Here is a 27,733-nt window from a genome sequence, read left to right as displayed (position 1 = left end):
TTGTTAATGTCTTTGGTGTTCTGCCTGTCTACATTTTGTGTCACTTCTGTTTTGCGTGGGTTTTTTCCCTGCTCACTCTGATGTCGAGGACAATCAGATGGAAGATTTGTTAAAAATTATAATCAGTAAAAGAGATTACAGATCAGTGATATAATCACATGTGTCAGGTGGCACAATCAGTGAGAGAGAGAGAAATAAAGGGATTTTACTGGTTATGAAGAAATGAAAAGAAAAAGAGAATTGTACAGACGTCCTTTCAAATGAGGAGTAAAAATTTGTGTGGATGTGTTTGAGGCTGGGTGTGGGTACGACATTTTATCTTTTTTTGTGGGAGAAAATCATCTTCTAAAAATGGCATTAGAAGACTAGTATGAATTCTCAACAGTGTAGATTTTAAAAAGTGCTTTTTGCTGCCACTGCTCTCTGAAGACTGTTGTGACAGTTGGTAGGGACGTGTTGGCCTGTCTTGTACCTTGTTTTTCACACTGCAGTTTTGAAATTTAATTTCTGAAGCTCCATGCAGTTGTACAAATTATTTGGTGCAAAAAGGAAAAAAAGGAGTGGGGGGCTCGTTTTACAGACACTCAGTTATGAACCAACAACACTGAAGGTTCAGGCTTCTGACACTTTGATCTCTTGAGTTTTTCATTTGCATGGTTTCAATTTAAATGTGGTCCCTCTACCATTAAAGTACTAACAAAATGCTTATTTCCATGTGCAGTGCATACTGTGTAAACATTGTAAACAGGACTGTCAAGTTGGTTATGTACTAGTTTTCATCTAATTCGTGTCCTAAATTATCAGAAAACCTCTAAGCAGCCAGAGGAAGCTATAGTTAATTAAGCCACAGATGGTGAGGACTAATGTGGTGTTGACCTTTGTGAGGACTGCAAAATCTCCTTAGTCTTTCTCTGTAAAACACTAGCTGAAATGAGTTCCTACTGATATTAAAAAGATGTCCTTGATGTGTGAAGCCAAATGCAGAGGTGCTGTGGAAAGCTCCATGGAAGGAGCTTTCCCAAATAAACGTTTGCAGGTTCCTAGTGTGTGACAGGTGTTGAGACTTTGTCTTCAGGGCTCTGATTTAAGCCTTTTTACTCCCAAAGCCACTGTTTTTCTAGAATTGGTTTACCTGGAATGCATATTGTCAGTTCTCCTCCTCTCCTTCACTGAAAATGGAGAGTTGACAGCTGACCAGAGTTTCTGTACCCTCCTATAAGCAGCATGCAGGCTGTGTTTGGAGGTGGGAGCATCACTGGAATCAAACAGTCCAACTGTTGTTCTTTGCCTCCAGGGTTTCGTCTCTCCGTGAACTCATTTCTACCCCTCAAGGTTTTGAAGAAGGACTTGGAGAAGTATTTTAAAATGCTGAGGAAAACATCTTGCTTCAATAGTTCAAGTCTTGTGGGGAAGGTAGAGAGCTGTGGAAATGTGTGGGCGTTCCCACCACAATCATGCCTGGCTGCCCAAAATGGAAAAGGAGCTTGTGGTGGTTTGAGCCTTTCAGAGGCACTTTGTATGGTCTTCGGGCAATACAAATTCAGCTCATCCAGGGATACCTCTCAGGGCCTTGGGCAGTATTTTTTTGTGGATGTGGCTTGAGTGGGAGAATTCTCTGTGCATTTGGATTTTGTCTTGTTTTTCTCTGGGTACTGTCTTTGAAATTCCTGTTTGATCTTAAAGGAATTTTGAAGCATTGTAAGTGATCTGCACTTGTTCATCTGTGACTCTGAATGCTAAATTATTTTTGTCTGAATAAGATCTCCGAAATTACTTCTCTGAACAAAAATTTCTACTTGCTGGTTAGAGCAGTGTGGTATCTTCACCTGTGATGGTATTGTCTGTAGTTTCAACCTGCTTTGTATCATTTTGCACCAGAAGAAAGAACAGATACATTCAGAAAAACACAGGATCACTTTGTTACGTGGGAAAATGTCATTCTCTCTACTTCTTGGGACTTCTTTGTGGTGTCAGGCATGTCCCCAGTATGTGAGAATGATCACCTAGAGAGACATGCAGCTGACCCAGTTTTTTGGATAATTAAACTTGAAGTCCAGTCCACCAGAAGTGAATTCCTCTTTTGATCTAGAAAGAAGGAAGAATAGCAGCAAAGATGTAAAAAACTTGTCATAGATTGGCAAGCTTCTGACAGTCACATTGCTTCATGTGACTGTCTTTCAGAGGGGCAGGAGGGATTATCTCAACCATATCTTTGTAGCCCATACACCCTTTGTCTTCTTCCCAGAGTTGTATAGAGTCATTTGTGGAGCAGAGGACACTGCCACATGGAGTACATAAAGAGCTTCCTGCAGCAGATCTGAAGAATATAGCAGTCCCATTTCTTTGATTTGCACCCTGATTTGCATGAGAATTTCAAACCAGTATTAACATCCTTCTGGAGGAGGTGTTCCAGGACTTGCGGAAAAACTAGTCTAGGAGAGGGTACCATACTTACTTCTGTTGGTAAAACAATTTTCAGATGAGGAAAAGTCTGGAGGAAAGTCCTGCAGGGCATTTACATCATCTGTGGATCTGTCAATCATGCTGCTTCAACCAAGGAGGAGAGGAAAACTGAAGGTCACAATTGCCAAGGTTCAAACCTCTAGACAGTAATTGTTCTTGAGCAGTGTAAATACAGGGAAAGGAAAAGGACTGTGCACTGCAGAGTTAGTTATCTGCTTGTCTTCAGTGCTAAACGAGGGAAGAGATGGCAAGTCATAAGCCTTGCTTTTCACCCCGTGTCTCCCTGCTTTTGCCAAAGTTTGTGGTGTATGCTGAAATGGTGTGCTTAAGGCCACTGTCTTACAATTTAATACATTATGCAATTAATTTCCTGAGTTTTGGATTTCAGATTTAAGATTAAAGATGGAAAAGGTCAATCACGACACGCACACTTTTTTCCCTGGATATATGTGCATAAAAGAACAGAATTTTTCTGAGATTTCAGAAATCTTGTTCTATTAGTATCTTCCCCCTCTCTTCATGATTGATAGGTTAAATGTGTATTGTGTGTGCATTTAAAACCTCTGGGTTCTCTTTGATAATCCCAGTCATATCTGCATGCAGTTTGTGTAATGGGTCTGTGACCTCACTTGTGCCTTTTGTAGCTCATCTTTGAGATGAACTCAGCTTTCACCAAGAGTGAGGAAATAAGTACAAAATGGACTCTGCAGTCTCCTTTCTAAGTGTTCACATGAAGCACTCAACCAAGGTACTGATGTCATACATCTGAATTAGGAGATAGAGCAGAAAAGGTTCAAATGTACTATAGGTAGGATGGGCCAGTATCTTCTGTGTCAAGTTCAAAGAAGGCCAAGATGCTTAGGAAGGATGTGAAATCTAAAAAAAGAAAAGCAGCAGTGTCTGTTGCCTTCAGGGAACAAATCAAAAGTAGCTTAAGATGACATAGAGACTCGAAAACTTCATATAAAGAACTCATGGAAGTAGTATAATGTTAAGAGTAACAGGTTTGACTTCATGGTACCTAAACGTGTAAGTCTCAAAATGAAGATACAAATCTTCTTAGATGGGACTGAGGGAATTATTCAAAGTGTACAAGATCTGCATATTAACTGCATTTGTAAATCATCCAGACTCTCAGTGTTGCAGTGCCTGGGGTCTGTTACTCAGATTCAATGCTTGTGGATCTGAGAGGGGAAATTTTTATTGCAGGAACCTCTTGCAGCTGCTGTGAAAAGAGTTCATAGGAAGGAGCACAGATGAGTGATCATCACACAACTCCAGTTCCAGGGTCTGTTGTGTTCCCCTGGCAAATCATCCCCTCTTTCTTTCCAGTGGTGGGGTTACTTCTGTAGGTAGGATCAGTGCACAAGTAGGCAGAATAGCTTTGTAGCTTCTACTCTTTGTAGATTGCCTCGGGAGAGGCCATCCTTGAATAAATTTTAGTTGTGACCCTCGTGTGCCTCTGGTAATGCCAGCAACATACTTAACCTGGTTGGGGTAGAGGTCTTGTTGATCTTCCCTTCACTTTGTTCCACTTTACGTGTATTGATATGGTCATCTTGACTGTTTCTTCTGGATCCAAGGCTGTATCCTTTGCAAAAGAATGAAGAGAGAGAGTAATTAACAGCCGAAGAATCGATGAATTCTCCATAGTGGAGCACAGCAAATCCCAAAGTGTCAGGAAGTGAATTTTGAATTTGAAATAGATACCCTGTGATAATGGGTTAGCAAGAACAATCTCATCCAGATGAATAGAGAGAAATTGCTTTGTGTCACTGGAGGGGCTTGGCAGCAATGCACGATTCACAGGGTGTTACTTATATCTTTGTATTCTGTGGCTGGAACTCTTCAAAATAAACTGTGAAACATCAAGGAACTTGTTGGAGATCAAGGAAAGAAATTGCTTGATCTCAGCTGCAGTACTGATAAAACATTTTACATTTTGTATGTGGAGAATTGCTCTCATTATTTATCTGTCTGAAGTTCTCTTGGTACAAATGAGTGTTCCTGCCGCTCACGGATTTCCGAGGCCATCTTCTGCATGAGGAGTCTCCAGGCTGCAGTGCAGCTTTTTTTCTCTGCCACAGCCTGAAAGACAGAAATAGCAAGTTTGCTCTGAAGCAGAGAAATAGGTGTTCTAGGAGTCAAAAGATGGGTGGTGATTTAAGCCATGCTTGCAAGGATACGAACCAGATCTCTGTGCCTAATTTTTTCTTGTTAGGAGGACAGTGCCAATGAATATTTCCCAGATGATGTTCTACCAAATAGTGAAAAAGAATCTTTTCCAGGAGAACCGAATATAATAGAAATGAAAATGTCTTATTTGAAGTGACCTATTTAACAAAGACCAACATATTTGAAAATCAGCAATGGTGTTTCTCTCAGAATGCTTGTTTCTCTTAAAATACGGCCTATGCATTATGCATTATATTTGTGGGATTTGTATCTCTGCTTATGCTCAATATGTCCATATTAAATTTTACAGATAAGGAAAACAGTTTGGTTTTTTTTAAATAATTTTATGATTATTTAAACAAGTCTTTGTGCATACCTGTAAACACTGAAGTCTTTAGAGGGCATTTTTAGCTTGTAGTAAGACAGTATTTATGAAAGTGTGATCCTATTAATAGCTTACAAGTCTGGCCACATGTGGGATCTGACATACCGTGTTCCCAGGAAATAACTTTAAACGCTATGTTGTGCTTTTAAGTTTTTTCCTAAAAATAACTCAGGGAGTTGTAGGCAATCAGTAAAATTAGCATCTAACTACTTAATATTGTACTTTAAAAATACATTTAGAAAAATAAACAAAAATGTTACAAGTAAACATAACATATGGTTCTTTTTTTAATCTCTACTTTAGGACGACGTAGACAGTCTAAACCCAGTTCTCAGGGATAACCCGCAGTTACATGAGGAGGTAAAAGCCTGGGTAAAGGAACAAAAGGTTCAGGAGATTTTTATGCAAGGTAATTATGTGGGAAATTGTGTTATTTATATTCTGTGTTAGCTAGTTAAAGGCCATTACTTGTGTGGGACTCATCCCATTGCATTTGTGATATAATGGAGAATATATTTCTAACTTGAAAATTATTTTTTGGAAGTATTTGTTAATACAAGAAAACAAGACTGTGTAAGAAGCTTGTTGGTGACTGCTTCAGACTGTTCTTAACTTGTTTGATGTTTTACTGTTTACAGCAAAAGCTGAATATCATTAGTCTGAACATAGATATTTTATAAAGTTTGTTTTGGAAATAGTGTGTATGAATGGCAACCACACACATTTTGGCATGTTTAAAACTGTTCTGTACTCTGTAGTGTTATTGTTATGTGTGATAACTTCTCAGATACCTGTCTGCGCTTGTAGTTCTTCACAGTTCTGTCACAGATGAAGAATACTTTCAGATCCCCATCCCACATCCTCACCCCCTGACTGAAAAGTGCCTTTCAAATCACGATTTTGTAACTCGAGTCTAATGCTGGAAGGTTGCAACAAATGCTGTATACGAGAATATTTAAACTGTAGATACAAGTTAGAAGAAAACTAATATGAGTTAGGAGAAATAATTTTGGTTCCACCTTGCTGATAATGAAAATACTATTGCATTGGCAATATATTCATTAACTTTCAGGCAGCTCTTCAGAGGCATTCCTAAAATTGGAGGCAGAAACTATCCTTTGCAGTCTGGGCTAAAATCCCTAGGCAAACAGTAAAGCAGTTTCAGAACAAAAATGCTTAAGCAGTCATTTTATAAATGAAGATTGGGAGGGAAGCAGTAAATAATCAGATAATCAGATAATTTGAGGATGGTTCTGAGGTTTTCTTGCTGTCTGGTTTCTTTGATAAAACTAAGATCAGAAGACCAAAGGAATATGGTAAGTTTATTATTGAAGTTCCAGTAAAAAACTTTTCCTTCTGCGGAGTTTCTAATTTGACTAGATGTGATTATTCTTACGGGCCACGGAAAAAGGATGCTGAAAAAGCAGCATGTGGAACTGTGTATAATAAGTTCGTATGTTGGTGTTAGTCATTTTAGATTTTACTTTGATATTTTCAGATGCAACACAAGTTAGTAATCTGTTGATGAAATTTGCAGCCAAAACTGGATTGAGAGGTCATGCGAAATCGATTAGGAGGGCTATATGAAATGGAAACTAAACTTGAGCTTGTTAACTGTATTTCATTAGAGTAACAATAATAAGACAGTTATAAAGGGCTCTGTTACACTGGTACAGAATCAATTCTTGAGCAAAACCCCAGCAATATTGAAATTATCATTTAAATGAGACTGCAAGCCCACCATCCACACAACTCATTTACTTCCCATCGTTCCAGGAACTGTATTTTTGTCTTTATCTGTATAATTTCTCAAACAGATGTTCCTGTGCTTAGAAGTGCCCAAATGCAGAGTATCTTGAGATGAATCTAATCCAAACATCCCTGCAGAGCAGTTTCCCTCATCTCAGGAGAAGCTGCAGTTCAAATGCACTTGCTCCCCTAGTGTGATATGTGACCTGAGGAGACACGCGCTCCCTGGGGCAGTGACGTGCCAGCCACGAGGCCCTTGGCAGTGCCACCACCTCCGCTCCAGGGGGTGTTGGTCAGGCAGCAGGGACTGTTGTCACATTCTCCCAGGACATAATCTGCTCCTGGTCATGGAGACTTTGCATTTGGCACAGCCCTTGCGGTGGCTCACAGACAGCCCTCTGGCAGTGCCAGCTGCTGTGATCTACTCCTGTTATCCTTCTCTTCTCCTCCCCTCTCTTGTATGGTTTGCTTCACCTTCTCCATTATTACCATTTTCTTGTTCCCTGCAATTTAAACGTTTTCAGTTCTGCCTTGTCTAGACACATCTGTTAAGGTTATTACCATATTCTCTTACTTCATCCTCTACAACATCTTTAGCCTTTTCCTTGTTGTCTGTCATGCTGAGACCTTCATGTCATAACTTAGTATTTTCTACTTTGACTATCACAGTTAAAATGCAGTTTATCTGAAGAAAGAGGAGGGTTGGATAAAACCATTAAAATCGGATTCCAAATGTTTGAAAAGAAACATACCAGTTTGAGGAGGGAGAATTTTAGTCGAAACCGATCCAATTATTTACAAGAATGAGACTAATGTAAAAAATTGGCCCATATATAACCTTTCCTTTGGGCAGCAGTCACAGCAGCATGCTTTGCAGTAGAGATTGTAGCTTTGGCAGGAAAGTAGTTTATTCCTTGTTTCAAAAAAAACCCCAGACTCCTCCCAGACTTGGCCAGGTTGAAAGCTTTTGAGACAAATAAAACCAGTTCGGGGAACATAGTGAAGTGTCTTTGATTTTTAACAATTAAAATATTTGATTTTTTTTCTTCCGATTAGATTTATCATCACTACAATCTCAGGCTGAGTGTATAATAATCCTCTCGAAACACTGAGTGTGCTTCAACCCTGAACATATTTCCTCATAGTACTGCTCAGGGTCTTTCAACAATGTGTAGCTAAGCGTGATTCAGCCAGGGACTGGAAACAAAGCCAGGCTTTTCCTGTAATGGCTGCTTGTGGCTGGGCTGGGCTGGAGCTGAGCTGGCCTGTGTCGTGTGACTGCAGTTTAATCTTTCTCCTTCTTCCTGTCACCCCAGCAGCACGTAAGAAAAAACCCCAACCCTCTGTTCTTAAAAGGTAGATAAAGTCACTTTTAAAAATAGATAGGATAACAGCTGGGATGAAGGACAGACAGAGATTAGAACAAGGAGTAAGAGGAAAGAAATTGGCACTGGGTCAGTGCAGAGAAGTAGGAGAAGCTGGAATCTGTTGGAGAAGGAAGGATGGAGCTTGTAAGCTGAGAAGATTGGGAAAGGACTTTGAAGCCAAGGGCCTGGAATCTTAAATGCTAAAATGAGACAAGAAGCTGGGGAGAGGCTGGTTCTGGTTATACAAGAGACTGAAAATCATTGTGCAGTTAGCAGTAGGATGCAAGAGAGGAGGAGCTGGGATAGGAAATTAGGAATGGCAAATCTGCACAGAGACAGAGGCAACATTTTACTGAGACTGTCTGAATAAGACAGAGCTTTGGGACAGCCATTAAAAGTTCAAGATGTGGAGAGTGTGGATGGGTCAGGCAGCCAGAAGTGTGGGAGCTGAACTGAAGGCATTTTGCAGGGGCATATGGAGTAAGGGTTGGAGAGAAGCCATCAGGAAGTGTGTCCCCACGGGAACCCCGTCTGGTCCAAGACCAGGAATGTGAGACGTAAGCTTGTAGATTCTTCCTCTTTTTCCTGCCCATACGTTTGTGTGATTGGCAGTGCCTGTGCTGGCACATTTCTGTGCAGCTGAGTGTGTGGAGAAACACTCCAGGGGCAGCTCAGGGGGTTCAGGTCTCGAGATTTCATCTGTGCCGTGAGTGATGCGGATGGTGGTGAGAAGGGTGTTTCTGTTCCCAGCTAGTTTTAAAACCTAGACAATCACATGCAAAAGGTATTTCAGAAGGCCTCGCTGAGGTTCCAAAATTAAACCCTAAGACCGCTTGGAAATGGCTAAATTATTACTACTTTTGCACTTTTCTTGATCTCTCAAATGTTGACATTAAAAACAGTCTTTATGTCACACACAGTCATGTGCAGAGGGTATACTGGACCCAGTTGTGTGAACGTGGCTAATTTTTACCAGAGAAAGCTGTCACCTGCGAGGTCCCTGGCCTGTTTGCTGCAGATGTTTGAGCTTGCTTAATGTACTGGGCAGGGCTTGGAAAAAATGATCGTTAGGAAAGACAGGGGAATTCTGGCCTTGCCTGTGTGGTTCAGCAGCTAAGCACTCTTAAATCATTTAAGCTAGGCTGTTTGTAGGTTGTTACTGATTGGTTTTGCTTCCCTTCCTGTGTGCCTGGGGTTTGGTTGCAGAAGTTGCAAAACCCACGTAGCTGGAACTGAACTCAGTGGCAGGGTTTCTTGGTCATACAAAATGCTGTATAAACATCAAGTGTGATGAAGCTTAGGGTCCCAGTGATCAAATGAGACACTGAACATGAATAAAATTGTTGCATCTCAATTTCTGTGTCTTGAAACAGACTCCAAAGTAGGTACTGTATCATACTACTTACGTATGCCTGTTGGGCATTTGGAGGTGAATTAAACAGACCTTTGCAAAGTGTGTGAGGTTTCTTTGTGTTTGATATGTCTGAAAACAGGAGCTGAAGTCTTTCATACCGTGTGTGCTTGAGTGTTCCATGTGGCCATAGCAGGCACGGGATCACTCGACTGCCTTCCTGCCTGCTGTAATGGAGAGAAACTCTGTGGTCACTTATGGGAAAGACTTGGCAGATGCAGAGCCTAACCACCAAGATGTAAATCTTTTCACCAGCAAAGTGGCTGGGCATGTGACTAGCCTGTTAAATAGCTTCTGTATAACCTGCTGCTGCCACTTTCTAGCCTTTCAGATTACTTTTCTGTGGTTGCTGTTTGTAGGCAGGAGTTTTCCCATCATGTGTCATCATGGTTGCAGAAAGATTTAGTTAAGATAAGAAAACTGTATGTTGAAAATGTTAGCTGAATTGACCTTAAAGCATACTTGTATGTACCATTTACATTTCAAAATGTCTTCCTAAATCAAGTAAAATCCACAGGCAGTGATGTACCAAAATTGGCTGTGGTTTACTTCCCGTGCCATGCGCACTGTATGTTTGCTGTGAAGTTTAAAAAACAAAACAGGCAGGAAACCCATGTATGCCTTCCCCCTCCCCCCACCTCCTTAATTCCTCAATGGCTTTTTTATTTCTTCCTCTTCCAAAGGTCCGTACTCCTTAAATGGTTATAGGGTGAGAGTGTACAGACAGGATTCTGCCACCCAGTGGTTCACTGGCATCATCACTCACCATGATCTCTTCACGCGCACTATGGTTGTTATGAATGACCAGGTGAGTTTGGTAGATGATACCCAGAAAACAAGCTACGAGCAAACTGCGCATGGGGAGGTCTGAATTTCTGCTGCTGGTACTCAGAAACACACGGAGTTGTTTGGTTCCAGCAGGGTGAGGGTGTCACTGCACTGAAACTGCAGCACAACTGCACTGGGCCAGCGGTTAAACCCTCCTGGAGCTGAGTGCTTGTGCAGTGATATGGTTAATACCAGTCCTACAGTTTCTTCTGCTATTACTACTTGACTAGGGAAGTCTTTGAAGTGAAGCAATCTGGTTTTAAGAACTGGTCTTCCCTGTCAGTTCTGTTGGGAATTTCTTTCTCAACAATGAAATCTTTTAGCACTGCAGTAATAATTACTTTTTCCAAGTAATTGAACTAGCCGCTTTCCGCAATTTGTTGAATTAAGCGTTTACTACAGCCCTAATTTATATTTAGTGTGGGAGGTTTTCGTTTTATTTCCGATTTTGATGTTACGAAAAGAATTAATACTGGTGTTTTAGTGGCAGTAATGAATTCTGTTTCAGGAGAGTGGAGTAATGGCTCTACATTCATACTACTACTCAGTGGTAATATACAGAATGACCTGTCTGCCTTGAAATGACTGACATAATCATGTGTGACAATAAAAACTTAAGGCTAGTCTAGTACCTTCTTTCCCTTAATTCTCTCTAACTGATTTTCCCCACGTGCTATCTTTTCACTTTGTGCCACATTCTTTGAAGATCTGGTTAGCATTTCATACTTTATGATCTCCCTCACTTGTGTAACACTAGTCTTTAGAGTTTTTGTCTCCAGTCGTTTTGGTTCCCTTCTTGCAGCAGTTTTGCTTCTGTTGGAGGCAATACTGTAATGTGCTTTTGCAATATAATTTATAGTATATGAAATAAATTTTATAAAATGCTTCTATATCATAATTACTACTTAGGTGTTATTCTGTGAATAACTCAGTTTCATCTCAAATTTGCAGGTCAGGGAAGGGAGGGAAGGAAGTGGTGGTGGAGTCCTTTTTCTTTAAAAAAAAAAAAGTTGCAGTGATAAGTAAAGACACATTTGCTTTAGTTTGACACTGTTCCCAGCCTTTGTTGTGTCATATGTCAGTTCTGCTTGTCAGGATTAAGTAGGCTTTTCTCTGATTAGTCTTTAGCACACAAAATAGACTGGTGAACATTGATACAGAAAATACAGATTGGGCATTGTCTGAACATCTGCTGATTGTTATTTTCTCTCTCTCTCTCTCTCTTTCTTTTTTTCTTCACAAACCAGGTGTTAGAACCTCAGAATGTTGATCCTTCTATGGTTCAGATGACCTTTCTAGATGATGTTGTTCACTCTTTGTTGAAAGGTGAAAATATTGGCATCACTTCACGCCGACGGTCTCGTTCCAACCAGAACAGCAACACAGTTCACGTAGATACATTTATCTTTTTACCTAAGTATTTTTGTATATTGAGAATGTTAAAAATACATGTTTAAAGACACTTAATTAACATTGCATTTTTAAGTCCATTAATCACAAATTATTTTTAGGGTCATTATACACGTGCACAAGCAAATAGTCCCAGACCAGCAATGAATTCCCAAACTGCAGCACCAAAACAGAATTCTCACCAGCACCAGCAACAGAGGAATACTCGACCAAATAAGAGGAAAGGCTCTGATAGCAGCATGCCTGATGAAGAGAAGATGAAAGACGAAAGATACGATTATATAGGTCGCGGAGGTAAAAGCAGTTAATGGAAAGGGAGGGAGAGCTTCTTAAAACTGTGTTAGGCTGAAAATGTGATAGACATGTTTTTATCTTTTACAGAAAACCCCAAAACCAAAAATAAACACTTTCTTAACAAAAGAAGGAAACCTGAAGAGGATGAAAAAAAGTTAAATATGAAGAGACTGCGGACAGACAATATCTCAGATTATTCTGAAAGCAGTGACTCGGAAATTTCAAATAAAAGATTAACAGATTCATCCTCAGAGCAAAATTCAGAAAATGAGTTAAAAAGCAAGAAAACTTCAAAGATAAATGGGGAAGAAGGAAAATCTCAACCTACTGAGGGTGTAGAACAGACACTAACGGATAGACGGTCTCCTTGGGATGAAGTACAGGAGGATAAAAACCATGAAGAGGCAGAAAGGCTGAAGTCATCAGTCTTGGATCAGCAGGAAAAATCTTCACTCCATGCAGGAGAGCAGCCAACACCTTACGAGCAGAATGCCAAGGATGCACATGCTCTAGAGTGTAATGCAGAAAAACATCATACTGCGGAGTTAAAAAATGAGCAGTTTTTACCCAGACCTCCTACTCCAAAGTGTGTTGTTGACGTTACTAATAAAAACAACTCTGAAAAGGAGAACCAGGATAATGCTGCAAGTACCTTTGGTTTGCAAACGGTTCAGAAAATAGAATCTCACAGCAGTGATTTAAAACAGCAGTTTGCAAATGCAAATTTCCTTGAAGCAAGAAAGCAGGAAGCTGATCAGAGTTGGGTTAGCAGTGTTGTTAAAACGGATTTGATACAACCTGGGGTTGTAAAAGCATTGCCAGTAAATGAACACTTAAATTCTGAAAAAGAGAAAGTGCAGTATGGCTCGTTTGTGTCTTCGTTAAATGTAGCTTCTCTAGCAGAAGAGAGTAAACTGCGTAAACAAAGTCCAGCCCCCGATTCTGTGAAGTCAAAATCTAGTGCTTCAGTTGATCATCCTAAAACAAAGTCACCTGATGTTAAGCCTAAATTCACCCAATCTTCCGATACTGTGAAGTCTAAGGTTAGTTCCCAAAACAGCCATGCTACTGGATTAACAAGGTCAGCCAGTAAAACTGATCATGATTTGCCTAGGTCTAGTTTTCATCCAGTTCCAGCTAGAGTTAGTGCTCTAGAAGCTACTAAAAGTCCTCTTATCATTGACAAGAATGAACATTTCACAGTGTACAGGGACCCCACTCTGATTGGACAAGAAACAGGAACTAATCACATTTCACCTTATTTGCATCAACATAATTATCCTCTGCATTCCTCATCCCACCGAACCTGTTTAAATCCAAATGCTCATCATCCTACATTAACTGGTTCATCCCATCTGCTCGCTGGGTCTTCAGCTCAGGCTCCCTTGTCCGCTATTAACACTCACCCCCTTAGTAGCGCCTCCCACCATTCCGTCCATCACCCTCATCTGCTCCCCGCAGTGTTGCCCGGAGTGCCTGCTGCCTCCTTGCTGGGTGCCCACCCGCGACTAGAGACTGCTCATGCCAGCAGCTTAAGCCATTTGGCATTAGCGCACCAGCAGCAGCAACAGATGTTACAACACCAGTCTCCACATCTTCTCGGACAAGCTCATCCTTCTGCTTCCTATAATCAGCTAGGGCTTTATCCAATTATTTGGCAGTATCCAAACGGAACACATGCTTACTCAGGACTCGGTCTACCCTCCTCCAAATGGGTCCACCCAGAAACTCCTGTTAACACGGAGGCTTCCTTGAGAAGGGTAAGTTGAGATCTTTTCTTGATGATGTATTTAGCTGGGCCTGGTGTCTCCCACATGTGGTAGTTTGCGTCACACCAAGTGTACTGTCATGGTGGGTTTTTTGAGTAGGCAGAGAGCTGGGAATGGAACTCCAGCAGTAACTGTTGTCTCAGGGTGGATATGAGCAGGGACTTTTCCCACACCTTGATTTCCGAAGACTTCTAAAGAAAGAGGAAATGTTTGATTTTAGATCATGAGCAGGTGAGGTCAACCAGCTAGTTTGGGACCTCAGGTTCACTGGGTATATATTTGCTACTTCAAACTGTGTAAACCATTGTGTAAGTGAAACACTAGGAGAGGTAAGACAGTTGTCTTCATAGTGAAATTTTGTGTATGCTCCCGAAGTAGTGGCAAAAGACTGAGGCAGAAGTTCTGAAGAGTAACCCTCTAGCATTTATAAATCTTTCTTGCACTTTACACCCGCTTCTCTTGTCTTTACACCTATCTGTGTACCCTCTCCTAGCGTATCTTTTTCTCCCCTTCTGTTCCTGTTGACATACATCCCTGCCTTCCCATCTGTTTTCTACTCTTCTGTATTCAAGTCAGGGTGATTCCTCTGTCTGTTTGCTGAGTACAGCCACTGAAGTCTCAGAAGACATGGTTTGTGTTTTTCAGCCTCTCGCCCAGTGCGGCGGCGGGGTTTGGCAGGCAGACGTGGCAATTACAGGAAAAGTTTTCTCAGCTCCTGCAGTCTTGGGATATGGCATGCTCATTGCAGGCACCTCAGAGAAATAGTGTAAGATGAAGCATGTGTAGTGCAGACAGAAACTTTGGAGAGCTTTACTGCCAGCTTCAATCAAATCTCCACTGAGCATGTGCACGCTGATCATCAGAGGCTTACAACTTGGCCTAATTTGGGCAGATTTTCACAGGGACCACAAAAGGCATGTCGCTGACAGTGGTCCTTCTGCCAAATTGTAAGCCTTTGTGGCAAAGCTTGGAGTTCCTGAATGGTTATAAAGACTTTTTTATTTTTCATCATGGGGAAAGCTATTCTTCCCCATACTTATTCTTGAGAAAAAAGCCAAACCATTGTGGCTAAGTCTTTCCCAAAACAGTCAGTTTGAGTTGGCCTTGTAATATGAAGTAGGTTTGATCTAAAATGTGATAAAGTCAAATGCAGCAGAGACAAAAAGCCTTAGAGAAAACTATAGGTGGATTTATCTTTTCATGTTGCTGCCTGCTCCACCCCATACTAAAGTCCATTTTAAAGAACTTATGATAGACGTTGTTTTCATTTTGGCTACCTGAAGTATGCAGCCTTGCATACCGAGGCACGTAGCTTTTTAATTATGTTGATATGTGGCAATTGTCTTGTGGTGACTTGTCTCCTGGCTCTTGCACTGGAGGCCTTTTTTAAATAGCTCTTAGAAACCCAGAATGGGCGTTTCTGAGGTTGGTTTGCATGGATGCCACAATCACAGAAAGGGATCTGTGTTTCAGCTGTAAGAGCAGCAGCAGCAGCCACCCTTGGCTCAGGGCTGAACCGTGTCTGTGAGCTGAGGGAAGTGTGCCCCAAGCCCACCTTTCTCCACGGGTGGCTGTGGCAGCTCCTACCTTTGGGCTGGGCCATAGATGGTGCAGGTGGAGTCACAAAGCTGTTTGAGCAATGCTTGGTGCTCAGGCAGATGTTCTCCGGCTCCTCTAGGGAGAAGGTGACAGTCCTTCTTTGCATAATACTTTAATGCAGCTTACAGGCTGTTCGTGGGAACACCACAGCGTGGGAACTCCTGGCCCAGGAAACGTGTGCACTAAAACTGTTCGCACAAACCCAAGCGGTTGCTTAAATATTCAAAAATACAGAAATCAGAACTTCAAAGTTCTGCACCTGCAGATCTATCCTGTGCTGTGTGCGTGTGTCATGAGAGCTCTTGGCTCTCCTTCTGCTGCAGCAGTTCCCGACTGGGAGTTGCCAAGTCTGGGGAGAAGGAGGGGGACGGACTGGTGAGGATGGAGCAGCACCAAGATGCTTTGGGGTGCACATGAAAGCGCTACTCACTCTTGTCCCAGTCCCCCTTCTTGGCTTGTCCCCAGCACATGAGTCCCACTTGGACAGGGTGCCCTGCTTTTCCACACTGCTGCACACACTTCTCCTAAGCAGAAGAGGGAGGGAAAGGGGAGAGACAGAGAGCTGCTCTCGGTCTTTCCTGCAGGCTCTTAGACAACTTTGAGAGAAGAAAGAGAACCTTAACAAAGTAGTAGATTAAAAAAACGTTTCATAAATTAAGACTTAGTACTGTGTGTGTACACAAGGAGGTTGGTTTTGCCCACCTTGGGAGTATTTAGGTACAGAGCACAAACTTGTGTGTACCATGTCTTTACCACGCTGCAGAGTGTGGCAGGTGTGTACATTTATGATTTAGTAGTGTGATGGTGATTGTCATACCAAATAAAAATGCCTGGCTAAATAAAGCAGATTAATTAGGATAATCATAATCATTTGGCTGGGGGGAGGAAAGAAACATCCAGGAAGGAGTTACTTATAGCCCTTATATTGAGATTTGTCATAAAGCTGCAGATGAAGTTATCTGCTTGAAATATTAAGCCATATTTGTATCTTCAAAGAAATACTTCTTGCAATTCATTGAAGCAGTTGTGGTCTTCTTACTAATAACTGAACTTAAGTGTTGTCAGGCTGTCACTGGTTTGTTAATTTTGATGAACTTGAGATGCTGTTCTAGAATTAACTGTTCATCCTGAGTACTTGAAAATTAAATGGTTCTAAGAACGCTTCTGAAATGTATAAACTGTTTTGTATGCTGCGAGTCCAGAGGGAGTACAATTGTGTGTTCCAGTTGATCAAAAAAGTGACTTAAATGTTAGATTTTATTTACTAGGTATGATTTCATACTGAAATCCATTATTTCACTCTGATCTTTGTGTAGGACTTGATGCAGTGACCCTTGTGGTCCCATGATTATTTTGAAATGTGATTTTATTTTTTGTTTTGGTTGGTGTTAACAGAATACTCCCAGCCCCTGGTTACACCAGCCCACCCCAGTGACCTCAGCTGACAGCCTTGGTTTACTCAGTCACATTCCCGTGCGACCGTCCAGCGCAGATCCCCTGCGGCCTCTCAAACTGACAACACATTCCAGCCCTCCGTTGTCCAAAAGTATCGCAGAGCATCGCAAAGAGTGAGTTTGCTGTTGAACTCGGTGTGAGAGGGTACATTTCAGCGGGTGGTGTTGCCTTCAAGCTTCCTTTTTAGTTTGTTTGTAGACATGGATGGAGACAGGCTTGTCTGTGTGCTGCCCTGTTGACTTGTAATGGCACTGCAGTTCATGGGCCATCACAAGACTTTTGAAAATTGTACCTTATATAAAGAAAAAGTGGGGTTTTGTGTTAATAGGTAACTTTGTTCGGGCACGGGAAGAAAGGTCTTCAGTCTGGCACATTGCACTGCATTCAGACTGACCTGTGTTTGCTTAACCTTTTCAAACAGAGAACTGGAGAGGAAGGCGTTTGTTGAACCTTTGCGTTCTGTTCCCACTGCACCAGTAAAGACTGAACTAGAGCAGAGTAGAACGCAGGCAGCAAAGGAGAGCCATATGCACAGACATTTTGCAGATCCAATGTTGAACCAGCTGCCAAGGCCACCACAGGAGACTGGGGAACGACTGAGCAAATACAAAGAAGAGCACAGACGGATACTCCAAGAAAGTATTGAAGTTGCTCCTTTCACAGCTAAAATAAAGGTGCTGGAGGGAGAGAGAGAGAACTACTCCAGGGTAACGTCGTTATCTTCAAGTCCCAAAAGCCATTCGGTGAAATATGACAAAGATGCTGAACGCTCTGTGTCAGAACTCTATAAAATGAAGCATTCGGTGCCACAGAGTTTGCCACAGAGTAACTATTTCACCACCTTGTCTAACAGTGTAGTAAATGAACCTCCAAGATCATACCCATCAAAGGAAGCTTCAGGGGCATATGTTGATAAGCAGACTAATTGTCCTTCAACAGCAGCTAGTCCCCAGGCTCTCCCCTCTTACATTTCTTCTCTTTCAAAACCTCCACCTTTAATTAAGCACCAACCAGAGAGCGAAGGCTCTACAAGCAAGGTACCCGAACAGCTTTCACAGTCAGTGCAGTCTCACTCTGTAAATTCTTTCAGAAGCGAGAGCAGAAGCCCTACTCAGTTGTCAGTCTCATCCTCAAATACACTCCGGAGCATGCCTGCCTTGCACAGAGCCCCCGTGTTCCACCCTCCTGTGCACCAGCACCTGGAGAAGAAGGAAAGCAGCTATAGCAGCCTTTCGCCTCCAACTCTAACCCCTGTTCAACCCGTTAATGCTGGTGGTGGTGGCAAAATACAGGAGATGCAGAAACCACCTACTTTAGTACCTGAGCCCAAGGAAGCTCAGAGTGTTTACAAGGGCACTTCTGAACAGAACGTATCAGAAATGTGGAAGTCTAATAATGCCCCAAATAACGAGAAAGGGGATTGGCACGCTGAAAGAATGAGTGGAAAGTCGCAGTCTGCTACGGCATCTGTTATTGTGCGTCCTCCTTCTAGCACGAAGTACGACAGTGTAGCAGTAGTGCAGCCTGTTTCCAAAGATCGAGCTGGTGAGAGATCTTCAGCTGTGACAAATCAAGCAGATTGCCTGAAAACAGCGGAAGCCAGGGAGACTGGAAGAGTCATTCTGCCAAATATGAACTCAGACAGTGCTCGCACACAGTATGAAAAGAAATTTCCAGCTGTCTCGCAAGGCAGCATTCCTCGTGCCGCCACCCCCACCACAACGATCATCTGCAGTACCAAAACGGATGTCACTGCATCAGCAGCAACCACGACGAGCGTGTCGAGCCGGGGCAGCTCAGAAGTGACTTACTCCTTATCGAGCACGGTCCTGGCGTGCACAATGCTGGAGTGCCCGACCTCCAGAGCCGGGAGTCAGGCGGTGGCGCAGGCCCAGGAATGCAAGGTCAGCACTCCAGCTCCAGTTACACCCGCTGCTGGCAGCACAGGCAGCATTGCTCAGCCCAGCTCGGGATTCTCCACCTCCACCGACTTTGTCCATTTGAAAAAGCACAAGGCAGCGTTGGCTGCAGCTCAGTTTAAAAGTAGTAACAGCAGTGAGGCCGAGTCCAACTCTGTGAAAAATCAGACATTTTCAACCTCTCTCTCCCTAGACAGTGGTATCGTCTGTAATACAGTAAACAAAGCGAACTCTGTAGGCAGTGGGCAAACTTCCCAGACGAGTCAGCCAAACTACCACACTAAACTGAAAAAGGCTTGGCTAACAAGGCATTCGGAGGAAGATAAAAACACTAATAAAAAAGAGAATTCAGGGAACAGTGTTTCAGAAATTATTAAGCCATGTACTGTCAATTTAATAGCTTCTACATCAAATGATTTGCAAAATAACATAGACAGCAAAATCTTGGCAGATAAGTTTGCAAAGGAAGAGAAGCACCCAAGGAGAAAAGGAAAACGAACTTACGAGTCTGGCTCTGAAAGCGGTGACTCTGATGAAAGCGAGAGCAAGTCAGAGCAAAGGACTAAAAGGCAGCCCAAGCCAACTTACAAAAAGAAACAAAATGATTTGCAGAAAAAAAAGGGTGATACCGAGGAAGAAGTGAAACCGAATGGTGTTCTTAGCAGGAGCGCCAAAGAGAAAAGCAAGCTGAAGTTGCAGAGCAGCAATAACAGCAGTGAGTATATTAATCTGATCTGGAAGACACAGACTAATGTGAAGTCTAGCACTGATAATCCTGGAGGGTTTGTCATGCACGATAGCTGGGAAAAGAGTTAAAAAGCATGCCTGTGTAAATGAGTAGGGCCAGATTTATCTGTCTTGAGGCCATTTGAAATGCCCTGGTGTAAGACATACAGCATTTTGTATCTCTCTGTTAACAAACTGGTTCTTGGCCTAAAAATAAGCAGTAAACAAACTGGTTTATGCCGTCCATCAGAATTGAGCAGTCTGGTGCATATAGTTGTGCCAAGTGGCACAACTATCCATATATATGTATTGAGATACACGTATATGTTGGGGCTTTTTTTATTTTAAGATCTAAAGCCTTTATTTTTAGAGCACTGCTGGAGGGAGAGATTCTCTATTGTTGAGCTTTAATTCATCCTTTAATCAGAAAGCCAGAGGCAGGTCCTTGAGAACCTGATGCCACTCTGTTATGATTTGGTTAATTTAATGAAAGGTTTAAGGGAGCATCATTTCACACTCCTAACTAGCATGTGTAGTACATGGTGTTAACATGTACTCCTTGTTTAAGGAGTAAAGAAATTTAGGGAAATACAAATTTCAATTTAAATGTAGTACTGTAACATGTAGCAGATTGTAAGTAGATTAATCTGAGAAGAGAAACTGGTCTGCCAACATAAGGGATTTTATTTAAGAACTTGCCTTATTTTTTATCTCAATTTATTCTTATCCAAGGACTCTTCTTTTGTCTTTGGTCTGGTTGAGTATGAGAGAGTCTACCATTAAGTTACTTTTCGTACGAATTTTTAAGTACAGGTAGCAAGAAAATGAGTAATGCTGCCTGTAATTACATACATTCTGTTGCTTTTCACTGTCTGGTGTATAAAGTTACTCTTCTGGTATTTGAGAGTACTTGATCCCTAAGCTGTACTGGGTGCTGGAAGTGTTGTAGTCTGTCTGAGGTATTCTGGCTATTGGGTCCAGTGATAGTAGTATTACTTTTCCCCCCCAACCAAAGGGAAGATCAAGGCAAACATGCCTGTAAAATCCTTTTCAGCTTCTTTCTTGTAGTAAACTGTAAACATACACATGTAATGTGTTAGGTCTTTACGACCTTCGTATTGTTGCAAAAGATTTTTTTTTTGTGGTTGTTATAATTTCTGAGAGAGAGCTGGTCAGAGATTCTCCTTCAAAAAGAACTTTCCACAAAGATTTACACAAAAACATAGTCAACCTTGAGGAGCTTTATTGAAAGAAGAGGTTCCTCTGGGATGGCTGCCTGGGCTCTCTGCAGGTGGCTGAAGATAACTAACTGGGCTGCAGGATCTGGGGCTCAGTGGCAGTTTTGCAACACGGGTGGTATCTGGATGCTGCCAGGGTTGAAAACTGCTTTGTCCTGGTGCCGTTTTGGAAAGCCCCAGGAGCTCGTGTGCTAGCCAGAGTGCTCAGAGCTCCAGGCTGGGAGGCTCCCTCCTGCAAAGCAAGGCTTTGCACAGCCCTCCCAGTATTGGGGGTCTTCCAAGTTCCTACCCACAGAGCTTGAAGTGTAGCAGCTCCCAGATGACGCCCAGGATCTCTGCTTCCAAGGCAGGAAACACTGTTTTTGGACTAGTAAACCTGTACTTTGTCGTTTCTACTCTCAAGTTGTAATCCAGTTACTGACATGGCCTGGATGAGTGTGGGCTGCAGTTTGTAGGCCATGAATTGAGGGCACAGGCAGTCTGTCACTTGCAAAGTTTGCACAAGTCATCTCTGGCAAAACACTGATCTGAACCCAGGTCCCAAGTCCAAAGTTAGCACCCTGATCTCTCTGTCATCCTGCATCAGATCCCTGTTTACAGGACATGAACTTCCAGGAGTAGTGGTAGATGAAATGACAGATACTTCTGTCTATCTGCAGATAAGACTGGTGAAATGAAGACTGAAATGAAAGCCTGGTTAAATAACAACAGGGTTCAGTTTCAAATCTTGTATGTGAAAATCACACAGATTACTCAATAGACTTGCTCCTCGTGTTACTCGGTGTCAAATCTGCTGACTTCAGTATCGAAAACAGAATTATACTGCTTAGCCTTGCAAAGCCAACAAACTCCACAGAGAGTAAATGGATTTGTGAATAGTGCTGCTCTTCTCTAATCATATCTGTAACCTTCAGCAAAAATAAGTTTTGAAGAAGCAGGGGTTTGTTTTTTGGGTTTTGGGTTGTTTTTTTCAAGATCTGCTTTTATTCATTAAATTGTTGCCTTTTTTGCCCTCATCTTCCCTTGAAACAGAGTTCAGACTTACCTTTCTTGAGGTATTGTTATTTGCTTGTTTTGTCAGAATGAGATTGTGAAGATGGTTTTAGTGGAATATTTGGTGAATGATGCAGCTAATAAAAGGGAAATGCAGTGTCCTGGGAACTCAGCAGATTCTTAACTGTGCTCCTGCCTACCTCAGTTTAACTGGTACTTTTGCTATTTAACCTGGGTGCTGGCAGGCAGACAAGTGGAAATAATAATGGAATATGTTATGCAGGTAGCAAATGTTGGGCACTGACTGATGTTGACTGGGATCTGTGAGTACCTCACCTGACACTCTCTTGTTTTGCAGCCGGTATACCTCGCTCAGTGTTAAAGGATTGGCGCAAAGTAAAGAAGCTGAAGCAAACAGGAGAGTCCTTTTTGCAGGATGATTCTTGCTCTGAAATAGGACCAAATTTGCAAAAATGCAGAGAATGTAGGTTAATAAGAAGTAAGAAAGGAGAAGAACCCACTCACTCACCAGTATTTTGTAGATTTTACTACTTTCGGCGGTAAGTGCGACTGTTTTCCCAATAATGGGGTATTTTAATTTCTAAAAATAATACAGACAAAGGAATTGCATGCTTGAAGGATGTCTGATTTTTCTGGCTCAGTCAGTCTGCCCAATAAAAGACAGCATCTAATTTAAGAGTATTTACATTTGTATTTCTTATTTCTTTTGTGGATTCGCTTCATTGCTGTTCAGAGCTTTATAGCAAAGACATCAGAACATCTGCCTGGTGTACCTTAGGCAAGCAGAAAATACAGCACATCACCATTACACAGGTGTCTGACATCTGAAGTGGGATTTTCAAAAGGCAAACTTCAGTTTTTCTGGACAAGCTGTGCAACCGCAGAGTTGCACTTATTTGTAATTGTTCTTCTGCCAGTGTATGGTGGGAATGCTGCTTCAGGTTTTCTGGGAGTTTTCTGAGGACAGAGAGGAGTTGTGACCTCCTTTTTCACAATTAATGGCCCATCACGGGAAACTCAGAAGGAAGATTTCCCAGGGTGCAGTGTAGTGCACGTGGTGCAGGCAGCACAGTCATGGGGAAAGTGTGCAACAGCTTTAATTTGCGCACAGACTGTGTTGTCAGTAGATATCCAGCTCATTTTGGACAACAGACTGTTCCCTAGATTGGGTTTGATTTTTTTGTAATGAAACTTTAGTGACAGGACTTGGTGGTAGTCCTACTGGAATCATTTCAAGGTTGGACTCTGAATACCTTCTGTGTGAAGAGTGTTTGCTTCCTAATGTGGCAAAGCTGGAATTTTTGGTGGCTTTTTTGTCCTGTATAAAGGAGAGAACATAAAGTTTTGCCAGCATTTTAAAACACTGTGATGGAATTTAATTTGAACATTTTGACTATATTGTGGTAAATTTTACAGCAGTTTAATGATTTTCATTGTGTAGAGATAGTGGGGCCTGAATTGTAAACAAAGTTTACGCTTCTGTTGGAAGTTGTTGTAACTCAAAGTTCTTCACTTCTTCTTGTTCATTTGAATGCATACCTAAATGTCATTTTTTGGTATTTCTAAATTCAGGACTGTTTTGCTGACATAAATTCTTTAACTATTATAATAATCACATATGTAAAATGATTTACCCTGCTTTGTACAGGATGGAGTAATGAATTGTTACTGCTTTAAAATAAGCTAAATAAGCCAGAGTTAGTGGAATGGTATTGGGCAAGGTTAACAGGAAAGGCTGTACTTATTTTAAGGGTCAGACCTTAGTGGATACAAAAACATTATCTTCTATTAGTTTTCTCAGTTTGAGAACAGTAGGATACAAGAATCTATAAAATATGAGTCAGACTGAATGACTGCTGTTGCAGACACTCCAAAAATTGAAAGTGAGGAGTAGGTGGAACCAAACTTTAACCAAAAAAAGAAAAAAACCCAAATTTTTCTGTCTGAATTTTAAATTAATAATAAGTGTTAGAGAGTAACAGCGATGAGTAAACAAAATGCAAAAAACTGCCTAAAAGGTTAATTGTAGTTTTCAAGGTTCCTTATTGGTCATTTTAAAACCGTTTTCATCAGTAGGCTTTATTTTAAAAATAAAATATATTGTACGATGCTAAAGAAAGTTAAAAAGAACACTTTGGTGTTGTAAGACCTAAACAGCAAGGTGAAGTAAACCAGTAAACTGTAAGTCACAGAATACAATGACACATGCACTTAAACTGTGTCTTTTCATTTTTAGGTTATCTTTTAGTAAGAACGGAGTGGTTAGGATAGATGGTTTCTCCTCTCCTGATCAATATGATGATGAAGCCCTGAGTTTATGGACACATGAAAACTATGATGATGATGAACTGGACCTGGAAACTTCTAAATACATTCTAGATATCATAGGTGATAAATTTTGTCAGTTAGTAACATCTGAGAAGACAGCCATGTCCTGGGTGAAGAAGGACGGTAAGAAGTCTCAGTGCTCTCAAAGTGTAGTGCAGTTTCCCCTGAGTGACCTATTTCTTCCTGTTGAGTAGCTCTTGTTCTCTAGACTGTCCTGTTGGATTTTCCTAGGCTGTTCTTTAAGAGGGCATGGTGGGAAGGGGCAGGTTCCTTCCTCAGGGTCAACCCATTGCAGGGCCAGGGCCAGGCAGCTGTTGGGGTTGGAGCAGCCTCAGTTCCCAGCTTGGCCTCCAGCTCTCCAGCCAGAGCAGGCAGCTCCAAGCCAAGGCCCACCACGAGCCAGGCACTGACTCCTGCCAACAGACAGTGTGTTTCTGATGTATCTCCTTCCCAAAACAAAGGAGAAGGTAGCAGAGCATGTGCTAACGCTGTCACCTCCTCCCCTCCAGAGCCACAGTCCGTCCTTCTGGCCCATGGCAGATGGGCACAGGGTGGAAACAGGCTGGTGACTCTACTAATTCCAGGCAGTATGAGGAGGAAGTGGGGCAGAAAACAGACGTACTGACCAGGTCTCCGGAACAGGCACCTCCCTCCCCTCCTGCCAACTCCAACCATCCAGATCAGCCACTTTGGCTGCCCTTGAGATTAAACATGTCCCGTGGGCACTCAGGAAAAACCCTGAGCTCTCCTGAGCACACGGGGTTGAAAGTATATGCTGAAGAAGTTCTTCATACTTGCAGCAGTATTTTTTCTGTGTGACTTTAGTCTGTGTTTTTTGAATGCTTTATTTCTTCACAGTGTATTGATGGGGAGGCTGTGCAATGAAACATGTTGATGGTCTGTTTATGAAGGATCACTTTCCTCCCCCAACACCCAGTTGTGTCTAGGGGGAAACCTATGAATGCTTCATCTATAAAGCCTATTCATTCTGTGCTTTGCTTTTAAATTTCAGTCCTTTTATTCTGCTTATTTTGTATTTCAGCCAAAATTGCATGGAAGAGAGCAGTGAGAGGAGTCCGTGAGATGTGTGATGCATGTGAAGCCACATTATTTAACATTCATTGGGTCTGCCAAAAATGTGGATTTGTGGTCTGCCTAGATTGTTACAAAGCAAAGGAAAGAAAAAGTTCTAGAGGTCAGTTCTTTATGAACTAGAGTATTGTATAGGCTGTTTATTCTCATTTGTTGCAGAGCTGCTGATCCGCCATAACTGTCTTTCTGTAAAGTGTTAAATTACTGCTTGTGTGTTTTGGTTTCTCTTAGATCTTTTTTTGCCTCTTTTGTCAGTAGGTACAGAATCAGTCATTCAGAAAGCAATTGCTGTGGGGGCTATTTTAGCTCTTTGTCCACAGTTCAGTCTTTTTGCGTGGACTGTTGGAGGTTACTTGTGCCTTGCCCCTCAAGGTTAAATCTTGTTCCTCAGCTGTGAGACCGATGCTCCATTACACTCCCTGCTTTATGGTAACTCATTGCTGCTAAGACTTGCCTTGATTTGAACGCCTTCTGGAGTTCTCCTTCCAGAGGTGCATGTCTTGTCATACTGACTTAACAGCCTGTTGTATAGTTCTATCATAAAAAAGAAAGAGATGGAGAAAAATATTTCTCGTAGTATTTAAAATGAGTGTTAATGGAGGTCTCACCATCCATCAGCCTACACACATACCCAGTTTCATGTAATTCCTGTGCTTTAATGGAAATGTCAAGTTTAGTCCATAGAGAAGTGTAACAGGACTGACTTGCAAACCTCTGATTTCTGGGTGACCCAACCTGGTTGCAATTGCAAAGAGGAACGCTGGGAAGATTGATTTGGTGTTTGAGCCCTGGGCTGACACACTGGTGCTCGGCCTGCTTGGGGGAATGAATTGCCTTCCCCGGGAGGCAGGCACTGTGCCCTGGCACAGCTCTGCGGTCAGACGCTGTGCCAGGAACTGATTCAAGTATAATGCTGTTTGGAAAAGCATTTTCATGTTTGTCATAGCAGTGTAATGTCACAGATGTGAAATGTTAGTAAAATAAAGTTTAACTGTTAGATGGCAAAGCTTTCCTAAGTGGAGAGTCTCACCTACTTTGTCCCTGGCTTGCAGTGAGAAACCCCCTACACTGCAGTTAGAGGATGTTCCCAGAGACGTCCATCGAAGCCTGAAGTTTTTAGGGAACTAATGCCAGTGTTTTCCAGCACTGGGAACAGTTGTTAATGCTTTAATGCTGGAGGCTGCTTCAGCAGCTCTCCACTGGCTTAAGTCTGTGTGTGTGCATCCATCTGACGTGGCTTGGGATGTATGCCGAACATTATTTACCCTGGTGGGAACATGCAGCCAGAGGCTTTTTATAGTGTGTGTGTGTTAAGCAGCCAGGAAAATTTTAGTAAAATGTCTCAGAAGTTTGAAAAAGCAGTATAAAGAAGGAGGCTTCTTTCCAGTCTTCTAACAGGGAAGACTTTCTCCTTTCTGTATGTCACAGTGTTACATGCAAAAGCAGAGGTATGACAGTTTCCCTCTCTGTGGCTTCATTTCTAATGATGCTGCAGGATTCATGTGAACTGTATTTCTCCTTTGGCACTCTCTTAAAAAGTTCAGAACCACCCACCTATCTCTGTATAATAGCACTTTATATTACACCATTTTTCCTGGAAGCGGTAGTTGTTTTTGCAGTTGCTAAATGTAACAGAGAATCCCCTGGTTTTTCCCTGCTTCAGCAGGAATGTTAGAGGTTTAAATGTTCCATATTCAGATACTTATCAATGACTTCTCTCATTACTTTACTACATGAATGTGCAACCGTTGTTACTTTCAGGCAGTTCGTGGCACCATCAAGTGGAATGCCATGTTAGGGCATTTCGCTGAGAAAATAGATTAAGTAAATATATGCTACTTTGTTTCTTGATTTATCTAGTTTGTGACCAGTTAGATAATTCTATGTTTCAGGAGTTACAACAACTACAAAATAGCTTGCAAGTCTAATATTTATCTGAAATGAATATTTGGTATGTTGTGTATCCACTACAGGGTAAGAAAATAATGCTTTAAATGTGTTAAATGGTTCCTTTTACACTGCTAGAGCTGAGCAAGCTAGTAAAAGGTTTTGGAAAAATGTCTTTAAACTAGCAGTTCAGTGGATAGGACACAAGACTGGGGGTTGAGAGAGAAGTTTCGTTCTTTCTGCTCCCAAATCACGTAGCAGGTTGGTAAACAGTTGTTTGGCCAGACTGTTTTTTGCTCTCATTGTTCCTCTTTGCACTGTGTATTTCAGGACAGCCTTCCTGAAACGTTATAGAAAGCCTCTCTCTCTTACTGGTTAGGCCCTCTCTGCTACCACAAATGGTTTTCAACCAATACATACAAGACTTACAGTTTCATGGTTGCTTCATTCTGACATAAACTTGTGATGCAACTTCCCTCTCCTTTGTGCCACCAGTACATTGGTGTAACTGCAGGGTGGGTTGGCTCAGAGAGTCCATTTGGTTTAGGAGTTCATCTTTTTGCCTTGTTTAGCCAACCGCTGGTTGAAGACAGCCACTTATTTGGAGCGTGGATTTTGTCCAAG

The 27,733-nt window shown here is 41.9% G+C and overlaps 1 protein-coding gene across 8 annotated transcripts in view; it reads left to right on the top strand.

The window, feature by feature from the left end:
* The window catches only part of JMJD1C (jumonji domain containing 1C), a 154,570-nt gene that overhangs the window by 109,135 nt on the left and 17,702 nt on the right, over positions 1-27,733 (top strand). For 6 of the 8 annotated variants that reach the window (XM_050305485.1, XM_050305487.1, XM_050305488.1 and 3 more), the window contains 10 exons: positions 5,327-5,432; positions 10,234-10,358; positions 11,626-11,769; positions 11,890-12,082; positions 12,170-13,842; positions 16,846-17,018; positions 17,327-19,539; positions 22,140-22,341; positions 24,039-24,253; positions 25,173-25,325. In XM_050305485.1, the coding sequence (XP_050161442.1) occupies positions 5,327-5,432; positions 10,234-10,358; positions 11,626-11,769; positions 11,890-12,082; positions 12,170-13,842; positions 16,846-17,018; positions 17,327-19,539; positions 22,140-22,341; positions 24,039-24,253; positions 25,173-25,325 (5,197 nt within the window). Of the gene's footprint in view, positions 1-5,326; positions 5,433-10,233; positions 10,359-11,625; positions 11,770-11,889; positions 12,083-12,169; positions 13,843-16,845; positions 17,019-17,326; positions 19,540-22,139; positions 22,342-24,038; positions 24,254-25,172; positions 25,326-27,733 lie in introns of those variants that run through there. The other 2 variants (XM_050305492.1, XM_050305493.1) reach the window with 2 other exon arrangements.

Source organism: Myiozetetes cayanensis, unplaced genomic scaffold (genome assembly GCF_022539395.1).
Source record: "Myiozetetes cayanensis isolate MyiCay16 unplaced genomic scaffold, myiCay2020 scf10, whole genome shotgun sequence".
NCBI lineage: Eukaryota > Metazoa > Chordata > Aves > Passeriformes > Tyrannidae > Myiozetetes > Myiozetetes cayanensis.
This window is presented reverse-complemented; position numbering and strand designations above follow the sequence as displayed.